This window comes from Chinchilla lanigera, unplaced genomic scaffold (genome assembly GCF_000276665.1).
Source record: "Chinchilla lanigera isolate Chin_1 unplaced genomic scaffold, ChiLan1.0 scaffold00065, whole genome shotgun sequence".
In the NCBI taxonomy this organism is placed as follows: domain Eukaryota; kingdom Metazoa; phylum Chordata; class Mammalia; order Rodentia; family Chinchillidae; genus Chinchilla; species Chinchilla lanigera.
Window position 1 is genome coordinate 5142663 of NW_004955466.1, and position 18369 is coordinate 5161031.

An 18369-nucleotide genomic window follows, 5' to 3' on the forward strand; every position below is an offset into this window, starting at 1 on the left:
CCATTTGAACAAAAGCAATCTCCCTATTTCCCATGATCTATCTTACTTTGTTCTTTATGGTCTGAGTTTTTCATATAAGAAAAACCATGTGGTATTTAAATTTGTGCATCTGATTTAGTTCACTTAATATGGTCTCAAAATGTATCCATTTTCCTGCAGGTAACTCATTTATCTTTCTTAATGGCAAAGTAATACTCCCTTGTATGTAAATACCACATTTCTCCATTCGTCTATTGATGGACATATAGACTGCTTCCAAGATTTAGCTATTATGAGTTGTGTTGCTATAAACACCGGTATGCATGTATCACTGTGATATTGTAAGCAGCTCTCTAGCTCTCAAGTCATTTGGGGGCATTGAAGATTGAAGCTGACAAAACAGCAAGCAGCAAGTGGTGGAGAATGGCCAAATTCGTATTTATTAGAAAGAATAAAGGAAAGCTCCCTGCTAGTTGTAGAGGGGTTCTGTTACGGCAAATGTTGTGCATCCGTGATGGCGAACCTTAGAGAGCTTTCTGCAATCCAGACAGCCCACTGCAGCATGTGTGCCAGAGGTTCACCACCTCTGCCCTGGGCTCCTGGTTGCAGGTAGGTCTCTGAGGTCCAGAATGCAAGCGGCTTTGTTTGTAAGTCACTTCCTCCAGGGCTTCTCCTATTTGGTTAGGGACCCGCTCTTTGTCCCTTGCATTCCATGAGACCCTGATAGTCAGTGTGCTTAAGTTAATTATTCGGCCCTCTGGTGTGTTTACTGTCCTAAGCCAGGGCTTTAGGTTAACTATTCAGGACCTGTGCCCTATCTGCCTAACTTCTCCTATCTCCTTGAGGCACTGTGATATCTTTAACTCTTTGGAGAAGATATCTAGAAGGCAAATAGCTGCGTCCAGTGGAATTTCTAGTGTTAGTTTCTTGGGGAACTTCCATGCTGATTTCCATAGTGGTTGCACCAGTTTACATTCCCACCATGGTAGCATTGCCCCCACCACCACCACTCCCACAGCCTCACCAGCATTTGTTATTATTTGATTTCTTGATTCCTTGATGACAGCTATTCCTTCTGAGGTAACATGGCGTCTCAGTTTGTTTTAATTTGCATTTCTCAGCTGGCCAGTGATGTTGAACTTTTTTTTTTTTTTATGTACTTATTGGCCATTAGTCCTTCTTTTGAGAAATGCCTGTTCATTTCAACTGGCCATCTTTTGGCTGAGTCTTTTATTTTGGGAGATCTAATGTTTTGAGTTCTTTGTATATTCTAGATATTAGTCCTCTGGGGGATAGCTGGCAAAAATTTTTCCCATTCTGTAGATTTTCTCTTCACTCTGTTGGTTGTTTCCTTGGCTGTGCAGAAGCTTTTTAATTTCATATGATCCCGTGTTGATTCTTGATGTTATTTCCTGCGCCATTCTTGGTGTTATTTCTCTGCTCAAAAAATCCTTGCCTCTGCCTCTGTCTTCAAGAGTTTTACTTATTTAATCTTCCAGTAGATTAAGTGCTTCTGTTTTAACATTTAAACCTTGGTCCATTTTGGTATTAGTGTAGTATGTGGGGAGCACGATGGGTCTAGATTCGGTCTTCTGCATGTGGACAGCCAGTGTCCCCAGCCCCGTTTACTAAAGAGGCTGTCTTTCCTCTAGGGTTTGTTTCTGTCCCCTTTATCAAGATCAAACCCCTGGATGAGCTGGTGTTTCTGTGTCCCCTGTTCTGCTCTCATGTCTGTTTTTGTGCCAGGTACCACGCTGGTTTTTGTTTTGCTTTGTTTTGTTTTTGTGTTTTTTTCCAATACCGGGAATCGAACTCATGATGTCGAGCTTGCCAGGCAGGCGCTGTGCCGCTGAGCTAAATCCCCAGCCCCTGGTTTTATCGCTGTATATTTGTGATATAAGTTCCAACCCAGGATCATGATGCCTTTGCTGCTTTGTTCTTGTCGCGCCGGGTTGCTTTTGCTATTCCGGGTCTCTTGGTTCCACATGAATTTTAGGATTTCAGCCACATCTCTTAGCACTTCCGCCTTTCTTCCTTAGCTCTTCTCTTCCAGTCCTTCTGCCGCTTTCTCTGCCCCCTGACAGCCCCGGCTCATTTTCACCCCGGGGCTTTTGTACTCGCTCTTTGTTTATGCCGGGAACACTCCCCCGGGTGTTTGTGTGGTTGACTCCCTCTTGTCATTCACGTCTCACTCCAAAGTCATCTCCTCAGAAAGGCCCTTCCCTAGCGGAGTGGCCACCCCTCACCTGGCGGACATCCTTCATCCGCTGTTGAATTTTCTTGGTAGGATCCAGAGAGAAAGGTGAAGCCTTCATTTATTTACATGCTTACCATCTACTTCATCTACGTGACGATAAGCTTTATGAGAACAGGGGTTTTCTTCACCTCGTTTCCATTCCCTCCCCCCCCCATCCCCGGCACCTGGAACAGCATCTGGCACAGAGGCAAGGCCCTTAGGAGTATGTGTTGAATAGATGAAGACGGAGAAGACATCATAGATAAGCGCCCTCGACAGGAAACTAGAAAGGCTTCTCAAGGGAAGAGACACTTTTCGAGAGCACCGTGCCGAGGTCATAAGATCTCAGGGAAAGCAAATGGCAGTAGAGCTGGCAGCACGGGCTGTTTGAACCCAGTTGTGTAGACCATGGGAAGTCATCCAGATCAAGGCTCCCGGTGTAAAGCGCAGAATGCATTTCAGGTAGTGCCCTGTGGGCATCGCCACTCCTATGAGTCTTGAGAGCTGGCGGCCACTGCGCTTCCCACATAGACTGCTCTCGCCGCTGCCTTGCAGACGGTGCTACGGCCGTGGGGAAATTGTCATCAGAATGAAGCGAGGCTAATGTTGCCCAAGAGCCCACATACACGCAGCAGCCAGCCTTGGCATGGAGGACCCAGAGCAGAGCCTGGCCACGTGTCAGGGCCCCCTGAAGAAAGACGTGACCTGGCCACCAAAGTGGGAGGGAAAGGCCATTTGGGTGACCACGGCCTCACACAGTTCGCAAAAGATGTGGGAAATAGAAATGGAGAGAAAGCCAAAAATTCTACAAAAGAGGCAGATGTCACTGTTCTTTTATCTCGAGCAAAATGTGTTGAAATGAAATACCGGAAGGCCATTAGACAGGATTTTTCTTTCTCCCGATACATGTACCTGAGCAGCCAGGCCCTGCCGACACATAGAAATATAGGGACACGCCCACGCAGGCTGTGGGGTCAGCCAGCGAGCGCGGTGTTCAAGTCCCAGCCCAGCCACTGCTACCAGCAGGCTCCTCCCCTGCCTTGTACCAATGTCCAGTGCTTCTCTCAGTGGGCACCTGAGGGCAAAGGGAGGATGCCCATGGGTGCTTAGCATCCTGCTGCCAAGAGGCCCTGGCAGTTTCTTCTGCATCACCTGCTCTGCTCCAGCAGGAGGAGGAGAGAGGGGAGCAGGGAAAGAGACCCGGGCCCTCGGCAGCAGATGCAGCCTCCCCGGTCAGAAGGCCCTGCCCCTGAGCCCTTCCTTCTGGTCGCAGACGCTGCAGAATGAGGTCCAGGGCCATGCACCGCGGGTGGAGGATGTGCTACAGCGAGGGAAACAGCTGGTGCTGGCAGCAGAGACCGACCTCCAGGACATCGAGGAGCGCCTGGGGCACCTGCAGTCCTCCTGGGACACACTGCGGCAGGCAGCAGTCGGGCGCGGGCAGCGCCTGCGGGACGCCCATGAGGCGCAGCAGTACTACCTGGACGCGGACGAGGCCGAGGCCTGGATCAGCGAGCAGGAGCTCTACATCTTCTCCGATGAGCCCCCCAAGGTCAGTCGGGGCAGCCTTGGAGTCCAAGTGTACCAGGGCAGGGCGAGGGTATGTAGTGAGCGCCCAGGACCTCTCTGCTGTCCCCGGGGGCCCTCCATGGGACACCCCTCTCCTCGCCAGCTCCCTACAGTGCGTATTCCACAGCCGGGATCCCTGCTTGCACACAGACACGCTGCAACCCAGGGCTGTTCACCCTTGGGCTGTAGATCTGGTACTGGTGAGCTTGCCGCTGGATGCGGGGAGAGGAGGCAAATGGGGATCTCAAAGCTGGAGTAACCAAGGAAGTTAAAATGGGGACAGGAGCCGTCGGCCCGGGAGGAAGGGCAGGTAGCAGCTAAGACCTGGGGGAGTGGAAAGAGGGAAGCCGGGCCTGAGCAGTGCTGGGGATCACGTAGCAGGAGGGAGGGCGTGTGGCTCTCCTCCCCGCCTCGGAGCCCCACAAGCTGGTCTGGACCTTGCCTGGGCAGGGAGCACGGCCCAGCCTGGCGCTGACGCTGACTGCCTGCTCCTCCTAGGATGAAGAGGGCGCCATCGTGATGCTGAAACGGCACCTGCGGCTGCAGCGCACGGTGGAGGAGTACGGGAGGAACATCAAGCAGCTGGCCAGCCGGGCCCGGAGCCTGCTGGCTGCAGGCCACCCTGAGGGGTGCGTGTGCTCCCGGGGGACTTGACAGGGCGTGGGCAGCAGGCCAGGGGCCCCTCCAGCCAAGCTCCCTTCAGATTGACCCACCTCCATTTTCTGCCGTGGTTTTGTGTGGGGAACCTGACGTGGACTGACCACCGGAGGCCAGGTTTACAAAAAGATCAGAGAATGGAAGAGTCAAACCACGGTCTTGGTGAACTGAGAGCTCCATCTTTTGCAGAATTAGAATATGCGTAGAGGCACTGAAGACTAACTTTGCTTTGCTTTTCATGGTTTAGAAGGTGCTTCAGGACTTCACAGGGTCTCAGCAAAATCCTTAGGTAGGCAAGAAGGTAGAAAGGCGGTACTATCTGAACCGGCCAAGGGGGCGCCCACCAGCCAGACCCTCCAGGCTGCCTGAGTCACGGCCCTGCTCCCAGCTGCCTGTAGCTCACCCGTTACTGCAAGCTCAGCAGCCACCCCAGCATGTCTCCCAGGGACCCGAGGACTGAGCCCCATGTCTCTCCCTGAAGAGCTACGCAGGGCCGCTGCTGGGGCCCTGCTCAGAGCTCCGCCCCGCAAGGCTCCTGGGAAGGAGAAAGAGCTCGCCTTGTGCACGTGGCTGTGCGGGAGAGGCCCTGTGGACTTGACTGTCCAGGAGGACACAGTCCCGCCGCGCCTGTCAACGTCACGACCTGAAGGCCCGTCGCTTCTCTTTCCATCTCTTCCCTGGGCTTCCTACTCCCACGTGCCCCTGCCAGGGCCTTTGGGGGCTCAGCTCGCTCCTCAGAGCTGCCTGCTGTGGGCTCTCGGTGGCCACTTTTAAGGGATTTCTTGGTTTGAATTCCAGGGAACAGATTATCAGACATCAAGGGCAAGTGGACAAGCAGTATGCCGGGCTGAAGGACATGGCCGAGGAACGCAGGCGGAAGCTGGAGAACATGTACCACCTGTTCCAGCTGAAGAGGGAGGCCGACGACCTGGAGCAGTGGATCACAGAAAAGGAGAAGGTGGCCTCTGACCAGGAGATGGGGCAAGACTTTGACCACGTGACTGTAAGTAGCTGTAGTCTCTGCTTTCTGTGGTTCCATTAATAACACGGCAGACCCGGCCAGACGTCCTTCCTGACCCACGCAGCGCCCCCGCATGGGTCAGAGATGCAGTTACACTGGGCCAGGCGGGGCCTGCAGGCTCGGGCCGCCTGGGGAAGGCGTGAGGTCAGGCCAGGCAGTTGTGGCCGCAGCGGAGTGCGCTGCTTAGGGCGTAGTGATGTCCACCTGCTCCTGAGCTCTGCTGAACCCGTTTCTGTCTGCCCCGCGTCCAGATGCTCAGAGACAAGTTCCGAGACTTTGCCCGGGAGACTGGGGCGATCGGGCAGGAGCGGGTGGACAACGTGAATGCCATCATCGAGCGGCTCATTGACGCCGGGCACAGCGAGGCAGCCACCATCGCCGAGTGGAAGGACGGGCTGAACGACATGTGGGCGGACCTGCTGGAGCTCATCGACACGCGCATGCAGCTGCTGGCGGCCTCCTATGACCTGCACCGCTACTTCTACACGGGCGCCGAGATCCTAGGCCTCATCCACGAGAAGCACCGGGAGCTGCCCGAGGACGTGGGGCTGGACGCCAGCACGGCCGAGTCCTTCCACCGCGTGCACACCGCCTTCGAGCGGGAGCTCCACCTGCTGGGCGTGCAGGTGCCCTCGGGCTCCCCAACCCCTCCCCACGCCCCAGCGGGTCGGGCCCCGTGCGGCACCTACAGGGGAAACTCTAGAATGGGCCCCAGGAGGTTCCTCTCCCCTAGAGAACCTACAGCTCAGAGCAGAGAGCAGGGACCATCAGATACTCTAGCTTCAGAAGTAACTCCTTACGCTGACTCTTCACGGGTGGCCTCCGGTCCAATTTCTCTGCTCGCTCCCTATCTTTAGCTAACGCATAGGGCTCCTCCAGCCCCCAGAACTGTTCTAGGCCGCAGACGCAGTCACCAGATCCCCCTAGCTGTGCTCCCAAGGGGCTGCGAACGGTCTGCGTTTAGTAGATGAGGGCATCGAGGCAGCACATGAGTTGCCTGGGCGCCTGCAGGTATGCAAGGGAGCCAGTGTTCAGGCCTGTGGTCTGGTTGTAGACCTCACATGCGTAGTGGGGTTCCCAGGCCAGCTGCCTAGACCCCCCTCCTAATCACTGGGGTACACCCGGAGGCACCTCTGCGGGTCCCTAGTGTTTCCCAGAGTTCAGTGTTTACAGAAAGGGCAGGTGTGTAAAGCCCCAGCTGCCGAGGGACCCCCAGGCTTCCACCGGAGTAGAAAGAAATGAGCTAACTGTGCAGTCCCAGGCCCATACAGCGGGGTTCAGGGATAGGACATCCAAGTGGGGTGGGCCCTGCTTCCCCCCGAAGGGGACCTCTTAGGGAGGTATCCGCCTAGAAGCTGAAGGTGGAACCTGTAAACAGCAGCCCCTGAGACAGGTATAACCCGACTGAGGTCTCGGAGTGTGAGGCTTCTCTCTCTGGGGTTGGCTCCAGACAGGGGATCTGAACCAGCACCTTCCCTGGAGAGGCAGCAGGCATGGCGGGGAAAACAGGGACCCAGGAGCACAGTTCCAACCCCGCTGTCCCCTGGGCTAGTGTGAGGGAACTGAGGCCAGCTCCTTCGCCTCCTTGTGCCTGTTGCCTCATCTCAAAAATGGGCGTGGTGATGGCACCTCTTTCGTGGGCTGCTGTAAAGATGGAGAGAATTGATAGAAGTGAGCTGTGTAGAACAGTGCCTGGCCCATCGATGCTCTCTTATTGTTACTTCTGAGGTGGTCTAAGGGCGCAGAGCCCCGCTCACTTCAAACTCTCCCCAAAGTCCAGGGGTGCCTTGGGTAGGCAGAGGCACGAGAGCTGGGAGACTCCCTGCTGGGAGGAGGCGGGACCCTCCCTTGCAGTCCAGGTCAAGAGCCCTCTGCCCAGGGAACAACGTCCGCTTTCGCCTGACTGCACAGGTGCAGCAGTTCCAGGACGTGGCCACGCGCTTGCAGACGGCCTACGCTGGGGAGAAGGCAGATGCCATCCAGAGCAAGGAGCAGGAGGTGTCTGCTGCCTGGCAGGCACTTCTCGACGCCTGTGCCGGGCGCCGGACCCAGCTAGTGGACACGGCCGACAAATTCCGCTTCTTCAGCATGGTCCGGGACCTCCTCTCCTGGATGGAGAGCATCATCCGGCAGATTGAGACCCAGGAGAAGCCCAGGTGAGGGGGCCCCCTCGAGACAGCCCCGCTGTGCACCGGGCTCCTCCCTGGGGGCCGTCCTGGACTGTTGGGTGCCTGGGAATCCCTGAGGGACGCCCGAGACCTCAGCCGGGTCCTGGAAGAAATGGACTTGCTTGGCTCTGACTGGGAGAACTGATTATCTCAGAGTAAGGGGGAAAGACGTCTGTCACCGCATTCTCCCGTGGGGGTAGTGACCACTGGGTCAGCGAAATAAGCAGCTCACACACCCAAAGCTGGGCAGGTCCAAGACTGTTCATTCTTCCCAGCACTGGGATCTAGGGGGCTGTTGCCCTGAAACTCAGGATGGAGCTGATTGTCCATGAAAGAGGGGGCCAGGCACATGGCAGGGAAAACCATGCAGGACTCAGCTCTGCCCAGTTTGTGTCAGTTCAGCAACTACTGGTGACTCATCTCTGCCCCGCCGCCCCTCTGGTGCCTTGTCAATGGCTGTATTTTTAGCTTTCACAACTTTGTTGAGATATAAGTCACGTACCATACTTCACCTACTTAAAGTATGTCATTCAGTGATTTTATAGATTTCCCATTTGTACGACTACCACCACAATCTGGATTTAGATTTCCCTTACCACCACCACCCCCAACTCCACCTCTGTTGGAGTCGCTCACTGTGCCCTTTGCCCCTGGCAGCCTCTGTTCTACTTTTTGTCTCTCTCGATTGCCTATGCTGGACTTTTCGTACAAATGGAATCATGTCATGTCTTATGTAAATGGCTTCTTTCACTTAAGCTACTTTCAAAGTTCGTCCATGTTGTATTAGGAGGCAGTACTTCCATACTTTTTATTGCTGAAAAATGTTCCCAGGTATATTAGTCAGTTTTCCTGTCACTGGTACTAAATACCCGACACCCACAACGTACAGGAGAGGGTTAATGTGCCACATGGTCTCAAGGATTCCAGTCCATGGTTGGCTGGCCCCTAAGGCAGGAACACCCTGGAGGAAGGGCGTGGCAGAAAACAACCTACAGTTCGTGGTGACCAGGAAGCAGACAAGGGGCCAGGGACCAGATAAGAGGTATAAACCCCGTGTCAGGCCTCTGTGACACGGGCAGACACAGCCAGAAGCGTGCTTTCACTGATCTCCTAGGTGGGTCCCAAGCCCATCAAGGTGACAGTTTAGTGTAACTGTCACACTTGATTTTTTTTCCGGAATCCCCATACCTCCTACCCACACCTTGGCCAGTGACCAAGGGAAGACGAAAGGTGTCAGTGGTCCTGCCGCCGCTGGGCAAGCAGACGACGCCCAGGCTGGCCAGAGAGAAGAGAGGGCGGGGACAGGTGGGAGGCGGCCCCTCTGCCGTCGTGGCTCCCAAATGCTTCTCTCTGCCCTCGTCCTCCTGCCCGCAGGGATGTGTCCTCTGTGGAACTGCTCCTGAAGTATCACCAGGGCATCAAGGCAGAGATCAACACCCGGGCCAAGAACTTCAACACCTGCCTGGAGCTCGGGGAGTCCCTGCTGCAGCGGCAGCACCAGGCCTCGGAGGAGGTGAGCCCCTGCATGCGCTTGTCCCCACCCTTGCTGGCCCGGCAACTTTCGAGGGACCCATCTTCACCTGTGGAGCATCGGGGCTGCCCGCACACGGGCGAGGAGTCAGCTCCGCACAAGCCCATCCCCACCTCCCTAGGGAGCAGACCCGTACTGACCCCACCATGCACGTGGATGCACGGGCAAGGCACAAACGGGGGCCTCAGAGAGGTTAAGGGACTCGCCCAGGCTGCACAGCTGGAAAGAAGCAGGGTCGAGACCTGAAGCCAGGACTGCGTGACCATGTCTGGCCTTCTCTGCAGCCGTCTGTGCGCTGCCTCGGGCGGAGGGGCGGGTTCCCAGTTCCTGAGCTGCTGTCCCTCCCTTCCCTGCAGATCCGCGAGAAACTGCAGCAGATGATGGCCAAGCGGCTAGAGATGGACAAGAAGTGGGAGGACCGGGATGACCGGCTCCGCATGTGTGAGTGCAGTTCAGGGCCCAGGGAGCCGGGGGGCTCCCCCTTACCCGCTGCTGCCGAGGGGAAGAGAGGATGGTGCTGCCCGAGAAGGTCCTGGGGCTGTGGGCATCACACGTCCACCAAGCTCTAGGCTGCGGGTCTCGAGGGTCCCAGCAGAAGGCCCAGTACACACGCTCTGGAAGCTCCCTAGAGACCAGTATGCCAGCTTCCCTGCCCACCCCGCCCGCACCCCACCTATGCCTGCTGGGCCCCAGCTGTGGCCGGGAGGGGTCAGGGCGTGGCTCTAGTGCATCCTGGACACTGGCTCTGCACAACGTGACGCGAACCCCGTCCTCCAGCCTCTGGGGGCCCAGGGCATGTGAGGGAAACCTCACTTTTCTCTCTTAGCCAGGCGTGGTGCCGCACACCTGAAATCCCAGCACTCTGGGATACTGAGGCAGGAGAATCTCAAGTTCAAGCCCAGCCTGGGCAACTTAGTGAGTTAATGAGAGTTTGTCTTAAAATCAAAATTAAATAAAGGACTAGGGAGGTTGTTTGGCATGAAGCCCTGGGCTCAATGCCTAGTACCTAGCAAAAAAAATAAATAAGGCTTAGACCGGTCAGCATGGCTGCTTGTCCAGATGGTGTGAGGCATGCCGGGCCAGGAAGAGAACCCTGGTGCTCCTCAAAGAGAGGCACCTAAACTGCGTTTTGTTCTCCAAATGGTTTGTTCCAGTGAATGTTTCAGAAGTAGACCACTGGTGGAGGTGGGCTGGACGGAAGGGTGGGGCAGAGTGGCCTTGGGCAGGAGGTCTGTGCAGGGGTCTAGGCAGGCTACCGCCCGCGTGGGCATCCGGCCTGGTCGCCAGCCCCTGCGTGTGTCTGCTGGGCCGCCCAGGTCACTCAGACCACGAGTGCTAATGGGCCCCGCCTGGCGGTTGCTCTGGGGCTTGTTCCCACTGCAGTGCTCGAGGTGTGCCAGTTCTCAAGGGACGCCTCTGTGGCCGAAGCGTGGCTGATCGCCCAGGAGCCCTACCTGGCCAGCCGGGACTACGGGCACACGGTGGACAGCGTGGAGAAGCTGATCAGGAGGCACGAGGCCTTCGAGAAATCCACGGCCACCTGGGCAGAGCGCTTCGCCGCCCTGGAGAAGCCCACCACGGTGAGCGGGGTGTCGGGGCCTTCGGGCGGCCGGCTGCCAAGCGGACAGCGCTGGGCTGCCATCAGGTACTAGGTTGGGGTAGGAGTGTGGGGAAAGTACTGACCTTCGAATGCCAGAGCCAGGAGGCAGGCCAGGGTACAGGACCATGCTTGGGGGGGTCATCTGAGAGCGCGGCTGCGGCTGCCCTGACGCTTTGGCCTTTTCCTCCACCAGCTGGAGCTTAAAGAACAACGCCAGTCCCCAGAGAGACCCACAGAGGAGCCTGGGTGAGCGGAGCTCGCTGCGGAGGGACTGGGTGGGGAGGAGGGCGCAGCTTCCGGTCTGAAACTGGTGGCCTGCGTAGGCCACCTCTGACCTCGGCCCCTTGTCGGTGCACTCACGTGCTCAGAGGTCAAAGCCAGGGAGTCGAGTTGCCCCCGCCGTGTGGCCTGAAGCCCCAGCAGGAAAAGGGTGGCCGGCAGTGGTTGCCCTTAGCCCTGATGCCTTGGTGCAGCTCCGTCTGTCCTGGGGAGCCCCCCACGGCAGCCCTCTCACGCGGATGGTGTCCCTTTCTGGGGCTTCTGCCTTCGCTTTTCCAGTGCACGCCTGGGGGGCGCCCTGCTGAGTACCCCCAGCTGCCCGGGCCGGCGGGGCAGCACGAGGCACACACTCCCCATGGGTGCTGAGTGTGGACGGCTGAAGCCAGGCCTTGCAGGGAGGCACCTGTTGCTACACAGAGGCTGTGTCTTCCTTAGGCCTCAAGAGGAGGAAGGCGAGACGGCGGGGGAGGCTCCCCAAGCCTACCGAGCGACCACCACCGAGAGAACGTCCCCGGTCAGTTTTCTGACGGGTTGGTCTGGTTCCATGGAGTCGTTGCTGCCGGAGCCCCCTCACCCCTAGTAGGCTGAGCCAGGGCGGAAGGCAAGGACAGGGCCCCAGCTGCCCCGGTCCCTCCAGGAGCCGCCTTCTAGTCCGTCTGCTTTTTTACTTAGGTCTTTTTAATACTTAGGAGAATTCCCCTCTTCCTTTCCACCCAGAAGAAACTGACATGCCAGCCCACTGACATTAGTTTGGTTTTATCTAGTCGAATAAATTTTATTGTATAAACACACGGCCATCTACGTCGGGGCAGCTCTCCAGACACACAGGCTCATCTTTGTACACTGTTCTCTTCCCCATCCATCCCCACCCTCAGCACAGCACCTCTGCATACGTGCCGCATGCATGCACCCACGCACCCCTGCGCGCACGCACGCACACACGCACACACACCCACCCTTACACAGACACCAGCCAGCACCCACCCGCCCCAGGCATTTGGGGCACTGAAGTGGGCACCCGACTCTGGCAGTCTCCCTCTGTCCCACACAGAGCCCTCTGCCCCTTTCTCCTGCCCTGGCTGTGGGTCAGTCTGGATATGGAGTGGTTCTACAGCCAGAACAGAGTCCCGCGGGAGTGTGGGAAAACCCCAGGACCTTCCACAACAGGGGCAGCCCCCCAACTTATAGAAAAGGAGGGTGAGTCAGGGGCCTGGAGGTGGAGGAGGGGCCCAGGGCATCGGGCTTCGGGACCTTGCCTGGGGTGAGCGGGGGGCCCTGAAGGAGTGTTCAGGGTCCTGGACACTGTAGGCCAGGATAGCACAGTGTTCTAGGGAGCAACTGAGAGAAAAGCAAGAATGAGCATGCGGCTTGCATGGCTTCCCCACCGCATGGACTCCCGTCACGTGGCTCTGGGTGTCGGGAGCAACAGTCCTTTACACACCCCATCTCCCAGGTGCCCAGGTGGGTGTGCCTGGCCTCTGAGTGAGGATTTAGAAAGATCAAGGTTCTCAATGGAAACTTCTGGTACATAAGCCACCCCAGAAAATGCACACACACCAAGCCCTGCCTCTGCTGGCCTCACATGTCCGTCTTGCCCTGCCTCTGAGAGTAACACACAGCTCCCTATGCCGCCCTCCCCAAGCTGCACAGCCCATCATGCCCAGCAGAGGGCACTGGCGGGCCTCTCCCATCCTCCCTGTCTGTCTGTGGTAGACTGCGTTCCAGCTCCTTTTTCCCTGCACCAGCCCCAGCCAGAGGGAGAGAAGTCTGGGCTGACAAGGACTTCGGGCACAGGCTGGGGCTTTCCCTGCCTTCCGACCCCACCTGCGCTTCTGCCCGGGATCCCTGTGTGTCTGCATGCCATGGTGTCCCCGGTGTGCGGGCTCCTGCGTGCCCACCAGAGCGACTTACCGTGTGTCGTGTCATTGCGTGCGAGTGTAATTATGTGTGCATCAGAGCCGCTGAACGTCACGGGGCGGAGGGGAATAAACCTGCTTGGACCTGAGTGTCTCTCGGGGGAGGAGGAGCGGGCCCGCACCGGAGACCTTCCCAGAGAGCCAGCCACTCCGCCAGATGGGAGAACTGGCCGGGGCCCCGCACCAGCAAGGAACCAGATGGCGCATCCCACGCACACCAGGCCAAGGCCTCCTGCACACAGATCCCCCTGCTTCTCCTTGCAGAGCCTCAGAGCTCTCACGAGGCCCCACGGGACACAGAGGGAGGGCCTCACAGTTGCCTTGGACATGAGAAAGAGGGCGAAGCTGTTCGGGCTGGGAGAGCCCAGCTCGCCTGGCAAGGCTCCTCCCCTCCAGGCTGCCCGTCCTGCCCCCCTCCAGGACCCGGGCCCATCCCAGCAGGCTTGGCTGGCTGCTGTGCCTTCTCTCTGGGACGGGCCCGGGGTGCGGTGGCTCTGCTGCCTGTCCTGTGTGTGCAGATGGTGTCCGTGTCCTGTAGATAGATCCGCGCCATGTCGCTTCATGTAAAGCCCCTTAGAGTGCATGTGCTTCCTGCTGGGGGACGGATGGGAGTGGCCCGGGCGCCCTTGTCCCAGCCGGACAGCTTCATACTACAAGGCGGCCACCCCCATCCTCCCCTTCCTGTGTGTGTGCACACGCATGTGCGCGCACTGGCCACGCTGCCAGGCCATCTTCTTCGTGTGAGGCCACTGCCCTCCCTCACCTCCAGCCTCTCCACATCAGGGCAGGCCTGGTGAGAGCCAGTCCCCTCCTTCAGGTAAGTGCAGGGGAGACGGGGCAGGAGGCGCAGCGTCACTGGGCGTCTGCGGGCTGGCCCGCTTCTGTTGGGAACTTGCGAAGGGTTATAGGTAATTCCTGAGCTTCACCCCCAGAGAGGTGGCTCCCGCTGCCCTCTAGTCCTGCTCTAAGGCACCTGGATGGTTTGCTGGGAACCAGCTCGTGTGAGGCTGGGATCGGGGAGAGGAGGCTGGGACGCCTCCCTTGTCCCTGTCTAGAAGAGAGGTCAGGTGGAATCTACTGCTACCCCGACTAGTGACCAGAAAGGGGCCCGGTGGCTTCCACTCTGTGCCCGGGGCAGCAGCAGCCAGGCAGACCTGCGCAGAGCCTTGTGCATGAGGACATCCTGGCCAGTGGTGTCCTTACCCTGACACCCTCGCCCGATGCACCTCCCTTTCCCCGTGTGTCTGGCCCTGGGAGGGCCTTAGGGGTCTTTCTGAGTGTCCCTCATCTTCCAGACACCTGCTGCCTCGGCCTGCCCCGTATAGCATCTCCAGGAGGGGAGGTGGGTTTCCAGGGGGCTAGTGAGGACCCACAGGCCGCAGCCTCTCCTGCACACATCCTCCACAGCGCCTGTTTCCGGTGTGGGGGTGGGAAGTGGTGTCTGCAGGGCCGCTGCAATGACCGGAGTGGGGCTGGCGCTCCAGGGGCTGTGATAACTGAGAGTCGCTTCACTGTTTGGGACAAACATGTCCTGTGAGCCTCCACGCTCCAGCGGGAACCAGGCTGCTCCGGGGCTGCGAGGCCACCCCAGTGCCTTTCATAGCCGCCAGCGCGGTCAGGAAAGCTGCTTCCTGAGGGCGGCTCCCAGGCCCGTGGCTTCCGAGACTGCTTGCACAGCCAGCTCCCTGGAGAGCTCTCGGGAGGCTGAAGACGGAGTCAGGGCTCCTGGGTCCCTCGCCTCTCCTTGCCAGGGTCTTGGGTTTGTGCGGCTTTGGGGAAGTAGCCAGCCCTTGTGAATGTGGAGGACAGTGCCCTAGAAGCTGTGTGGGCGCTGGCATGCAGTCTGGGCCCCCTTTCATTCAGGGTCTGGCTGGCTGTCACCCCCTAAGCACCCCAGCCACCAGCTCCACCTCCAGAGCAGCCTCCCTGGGAGTAGCAGCGGGAGCTTTCCGTAGCAGCGGGAGCTTTCCGCAGCAGCCGGCAGGGGGCTCCGATGTCCTCAGAGGGAAGCGCCGTGGGCGAGGGGCCAGCAGCTGTTTCTCCTTTTGCCTGAACAAGCTTCCCCAGTCCTCCTGCCCTGCTAAGAGCAGCTTTTGCAGGCATTTTGCAGTGCATGCAGATTCTAGGTTTGTTCTTAATGGGCGGACCCAGCCGGGAAAGCACGTCAGCATTCTCCCAACCTGGGTGTGTCCCTGTCTGCTCAGGATGCCTGAGTCAGGGTGGCAGGGGTGTGGCAGCCTGCAGTCTGGCACCTCGCCTGGCTCCCTGCAGGAGCCTGCTCGAGGCTCTTTCTGGGGTTTGCAGGCTGCTGGGGGTGCCCAGCTCTCTTTGCGATGATCAGATGCAATCGCCCTGCTCCAAACACCTCCCAAGTTCCTTTGCGCTGTTTCCGAGCACCCCAGATACTGACGGGCTCGGGAGGAGAATGAGTAGACACTGCAGGCATCTCACAAGTGGGACTGGAGTGACAGCTCGCCCCTTGGGTACTGATCTGTGTGCAGGGCCTGGCGTCTTCTAACTCTCCCCGGTCTTTCTAATGCTGAGTGGCTGGCTCCAGGACACCAAGAGATTGAGCAGCCACTAGCTCCTCAGGGACAGGCTCCGAGGAGACCACACAGTGGGGGGCATGGTGGATGCAGCTCTGGTGGGAACCTCCTACCTCCCTGCCCCCTGGCAGGGGCCAGGTCTCCTTCCTCCCGGTCTGGGGGAGCCTGGAAACGGCTGTTCCCCTTCACCCTCACCCACGGTACCTGATGGGCTTTTGCCCTGCAATCCACCCCGTGCCCTTGCCCACGCCCCGAGTTGCTGCCCTGGACACATAGCTACACCTTGGGCTGCAGCACCGAGCAGCTCTGCTCCCCAACCCCGCTTCCTGTGGGTGTGTCACTGCGCCCCAGCCTCCGCTCCCCCACGGCCCCTCCCCCTGTTCAGCACCATCTCTGCTGGCTTGTGCGGGGCGTTTGTGCGGCCCTACGTTGCCACCTCTTCATTTCTTTGTCGCTTTGGCTGCTTTCAACTCAGCAAACCGCAATTCTCTCGCACGCAGCTGTCTTTGAACAGCGTCTCCACCCCACCCACACAGCCCTGCCCCCCAGAGCTCCCTGCTGAGCCGGCAGATCCTGGGGGCGGGGCATGTGCTCGGCCAGTGGCCGCTGCGCCCACTCACTGCCCCCAGCAGGGCCGGCCGCCTGGCATCTGACCGTGGGTCCTGTCTGGCTTCGGGCCCTCCACCTTCCAGCTCCTTCCAGCGCAGCCCTGGTGTGCTCACGCTGCTTAATCAGATCAGCCACGTGTCTTATGTAAGCCGGGTGCATCTCATTTAGACCTGGGCCAGCGGAGAGGCGCCCTCCTCGGGAGCCATAGGTCTCCCCGTCACCACAGGACTCGGTGGAGAAAGCACCAAGGGTGGAGCCAGACAGGCCTCACCCTCGCCCCCCTTCACTAGATGCCGAGGGCTGTGAGGAAGCGACTTGCACCTCCCCACCCCCGCCCCTCATCTGTAAAATGGGCAGCAACCGTATCTGCCTTGCAGGGAGGCTGTGAGGATTGGAAGAATGTAGGTGAGGCATCTGACGCTTAGAGGTGACATCGAAGTCTCTTCATTGGCTATCTACTCCCCCCGCTTAAAAGAAGCATCCTCTGCCAGGCCTGGCCAAACTGCAGCCCATGTGCTGGACACACCTAGCGGGCCTAGGCCATCTTGAGTAAAGAGAAATTGTCTCGGGCCACATACAAAATATATAACATACTGAATGTGTATAAGTAACAGAACTTCCATTTAAAATTTTTTATTCTAACATTTTTCAAGAAGAGGGCCAAGCCGGGTGTGGTGGCGCACACCTGTAATCCTGGCACTCGGGAGGCTGAGGCAGGAGGATGGAGGTGAGTTTAAGGCCAGCTTGGGTTACATAGTGAGTTTAAAGCCAGCCTGACCTTCATAGAGAAACCCTGTCTCAAAAACAGACAAACAAAAAAAGAGGGCCAGCAGCCCTCCTGCGAGCTGTGGGTTGGACACAGCTGTCTGTGTGGACCTCTCCCAAGCCAGCCTGCCCGGAGCCCCCCACCCCAGAAACCCCTCTGTGCATGCGCTGGGCTTGTGTCGCATACTCAGCGCGTGGCTGTGGTCCGGCCCCCTGCCTCGCAGGTGCAGGCTGGTTCTCACCAGTGCTATCTGTGCAGAAGACCCTGCTGCTCACGTTCCTTTGCTTGTGAAAGTGTCTGAGATCCCTGAGCATCTCCAGAACCTCCCAGAGGCCCTGTGGGCCCCGGCCCAGTTAGTTCGCTGTTGTCTCTGTGCGATCCCTCGTGCCACCTGCTGGCTGATCCTGGAAATACACCTCAACTCCCTAGTCCTGAGAAGAGATTGGCCCATCCTGCCCATCTCCCCGACGGCCCAGGTTCTGAACGTCCTCTGTGGAGGGGACCCTCCAGCCTCTGCCTGCTTCCCCTGTGCAGCAGGCAGTGCCCCCCCACCCCAGTCCCAGCCTGGCCACTTGCCCTCCTGGTCTCATGGCTGCTTGGGGTCTGGACTCCTCGCCTCCCCAGCCCCGTGCTCAGGACGCCTCCAGGCAGCCAGCCCCTCCTCCTGAAGCTTGTCCCAGCTCCTTGGGTAGCGTCCTATGCTGAGCACTCTGCAGCAGTGCAAACGGGGTGGCAGCTGGTTTCTCCCTTAGGGCACAGAGGACAGTGAGGGCTCGGGTCTCCCCTCCACCCAGTGCCTGGTGGCGGAACCTGCCAGGCCCTGCAGCCACACCGCAAGCATGTGAGGGGCCAGCATCCCTTGGTTCCTGGCACTCTACCCACTGCTCTGAGGGGCACAGCAGATCTCCACCTGGGCCATGGCATGCTTCCAGGGGTGGCAGAAAGCACTGTCACCCTTTCCCTTCTCCTCCCCGGTTTATTTCCCCCGAGGCTGGGCAAGGCTGGCTTTTCTGCCCGCACCATCTGCCTGTGTGACCCTGTGCCCCCGCCTCCACCGCTGGGCTGGGGTCATGGCTCAGCTGCTAAAGAGGCAGGAACTACTTTGTCCACACCTCGGCTCCATGAGCACTGTCAGCAGGTTCAAAGCCCCGGGGAACGGGCGGGTCTCTGCCCAGCCACTTGGCTCCCTCTGTGCCTGACCACCCTGCGTGCCCAGCACCAGCCAGCAGCCCCGCGCCACCTCCATGCTAGGGGAAAGGCTTTGTGTGGACAGGACAGCAGAAGCTGTCGGTTCTGCTCCAGCTCTGCTACTAACCTGCTGTGAGGTCCCGCAGCCCCTGGGCTGGAGGCTGGCTTCCCCATCAGTGACAGGAGGGCTGAGTCAGTGACCCTGAGGACTTCTTCCAGCAGCAGAATTCCGAGTTCTCACCTCACATCAGCTTCATCTACACCCTCTGTCAGGGGCCATCCCGGCCAGCTCCTACCTCCCAGC

The 18369-nt window shown here is 58.7% G+C and overlaps 1 protein-coding gene across 4 annotated transcripts in view; it reads left to right on the top strand.

Moving 5' to 3' along the window:
* The window catches only part of Sptb (spectrin, beta, erythrocytic), a 156224-nt gene that overhangs the window by 128700 nt on the left and 9155 nt on the right, over positions 1-18369 (top strand). For all 4 annotated transcript variants that reach the window (XM_005399117.2, XM_013521956.1, XM_013521954.1 and 1 more), the window contains 10 exons: positions 3489-3767; positions 4283-4413; positions 5240-5444; positions 5714-6088; positions 7374-7618; positions 9005-9143; positions 9518-9602; positions 10545-10741; positions 10955-11007; positions 11476-11554. In XM_005399117.2, the coding sequence (XP_005399174.1) occupies positions 3489-3767; positions 4283-4413; positions 5240-5444; positions 5714-6088; positions 7374-7618; positions 9005-9143; positions 9518-9602; positions 10545-10741; positions 10955-11007; positions 11476-11554 (1788 nt within the window). The remainder of the gene's footprint in view (positions 1-3488; positions 3768-4282; positions 4414-5239; positions 5445-5713; positions 6089-7373; positions 7619-9004; positions 9144-9517; positions 9603-10544; positions 10742-10954; positions 11008-11475; positions 11555-18369) is intronic.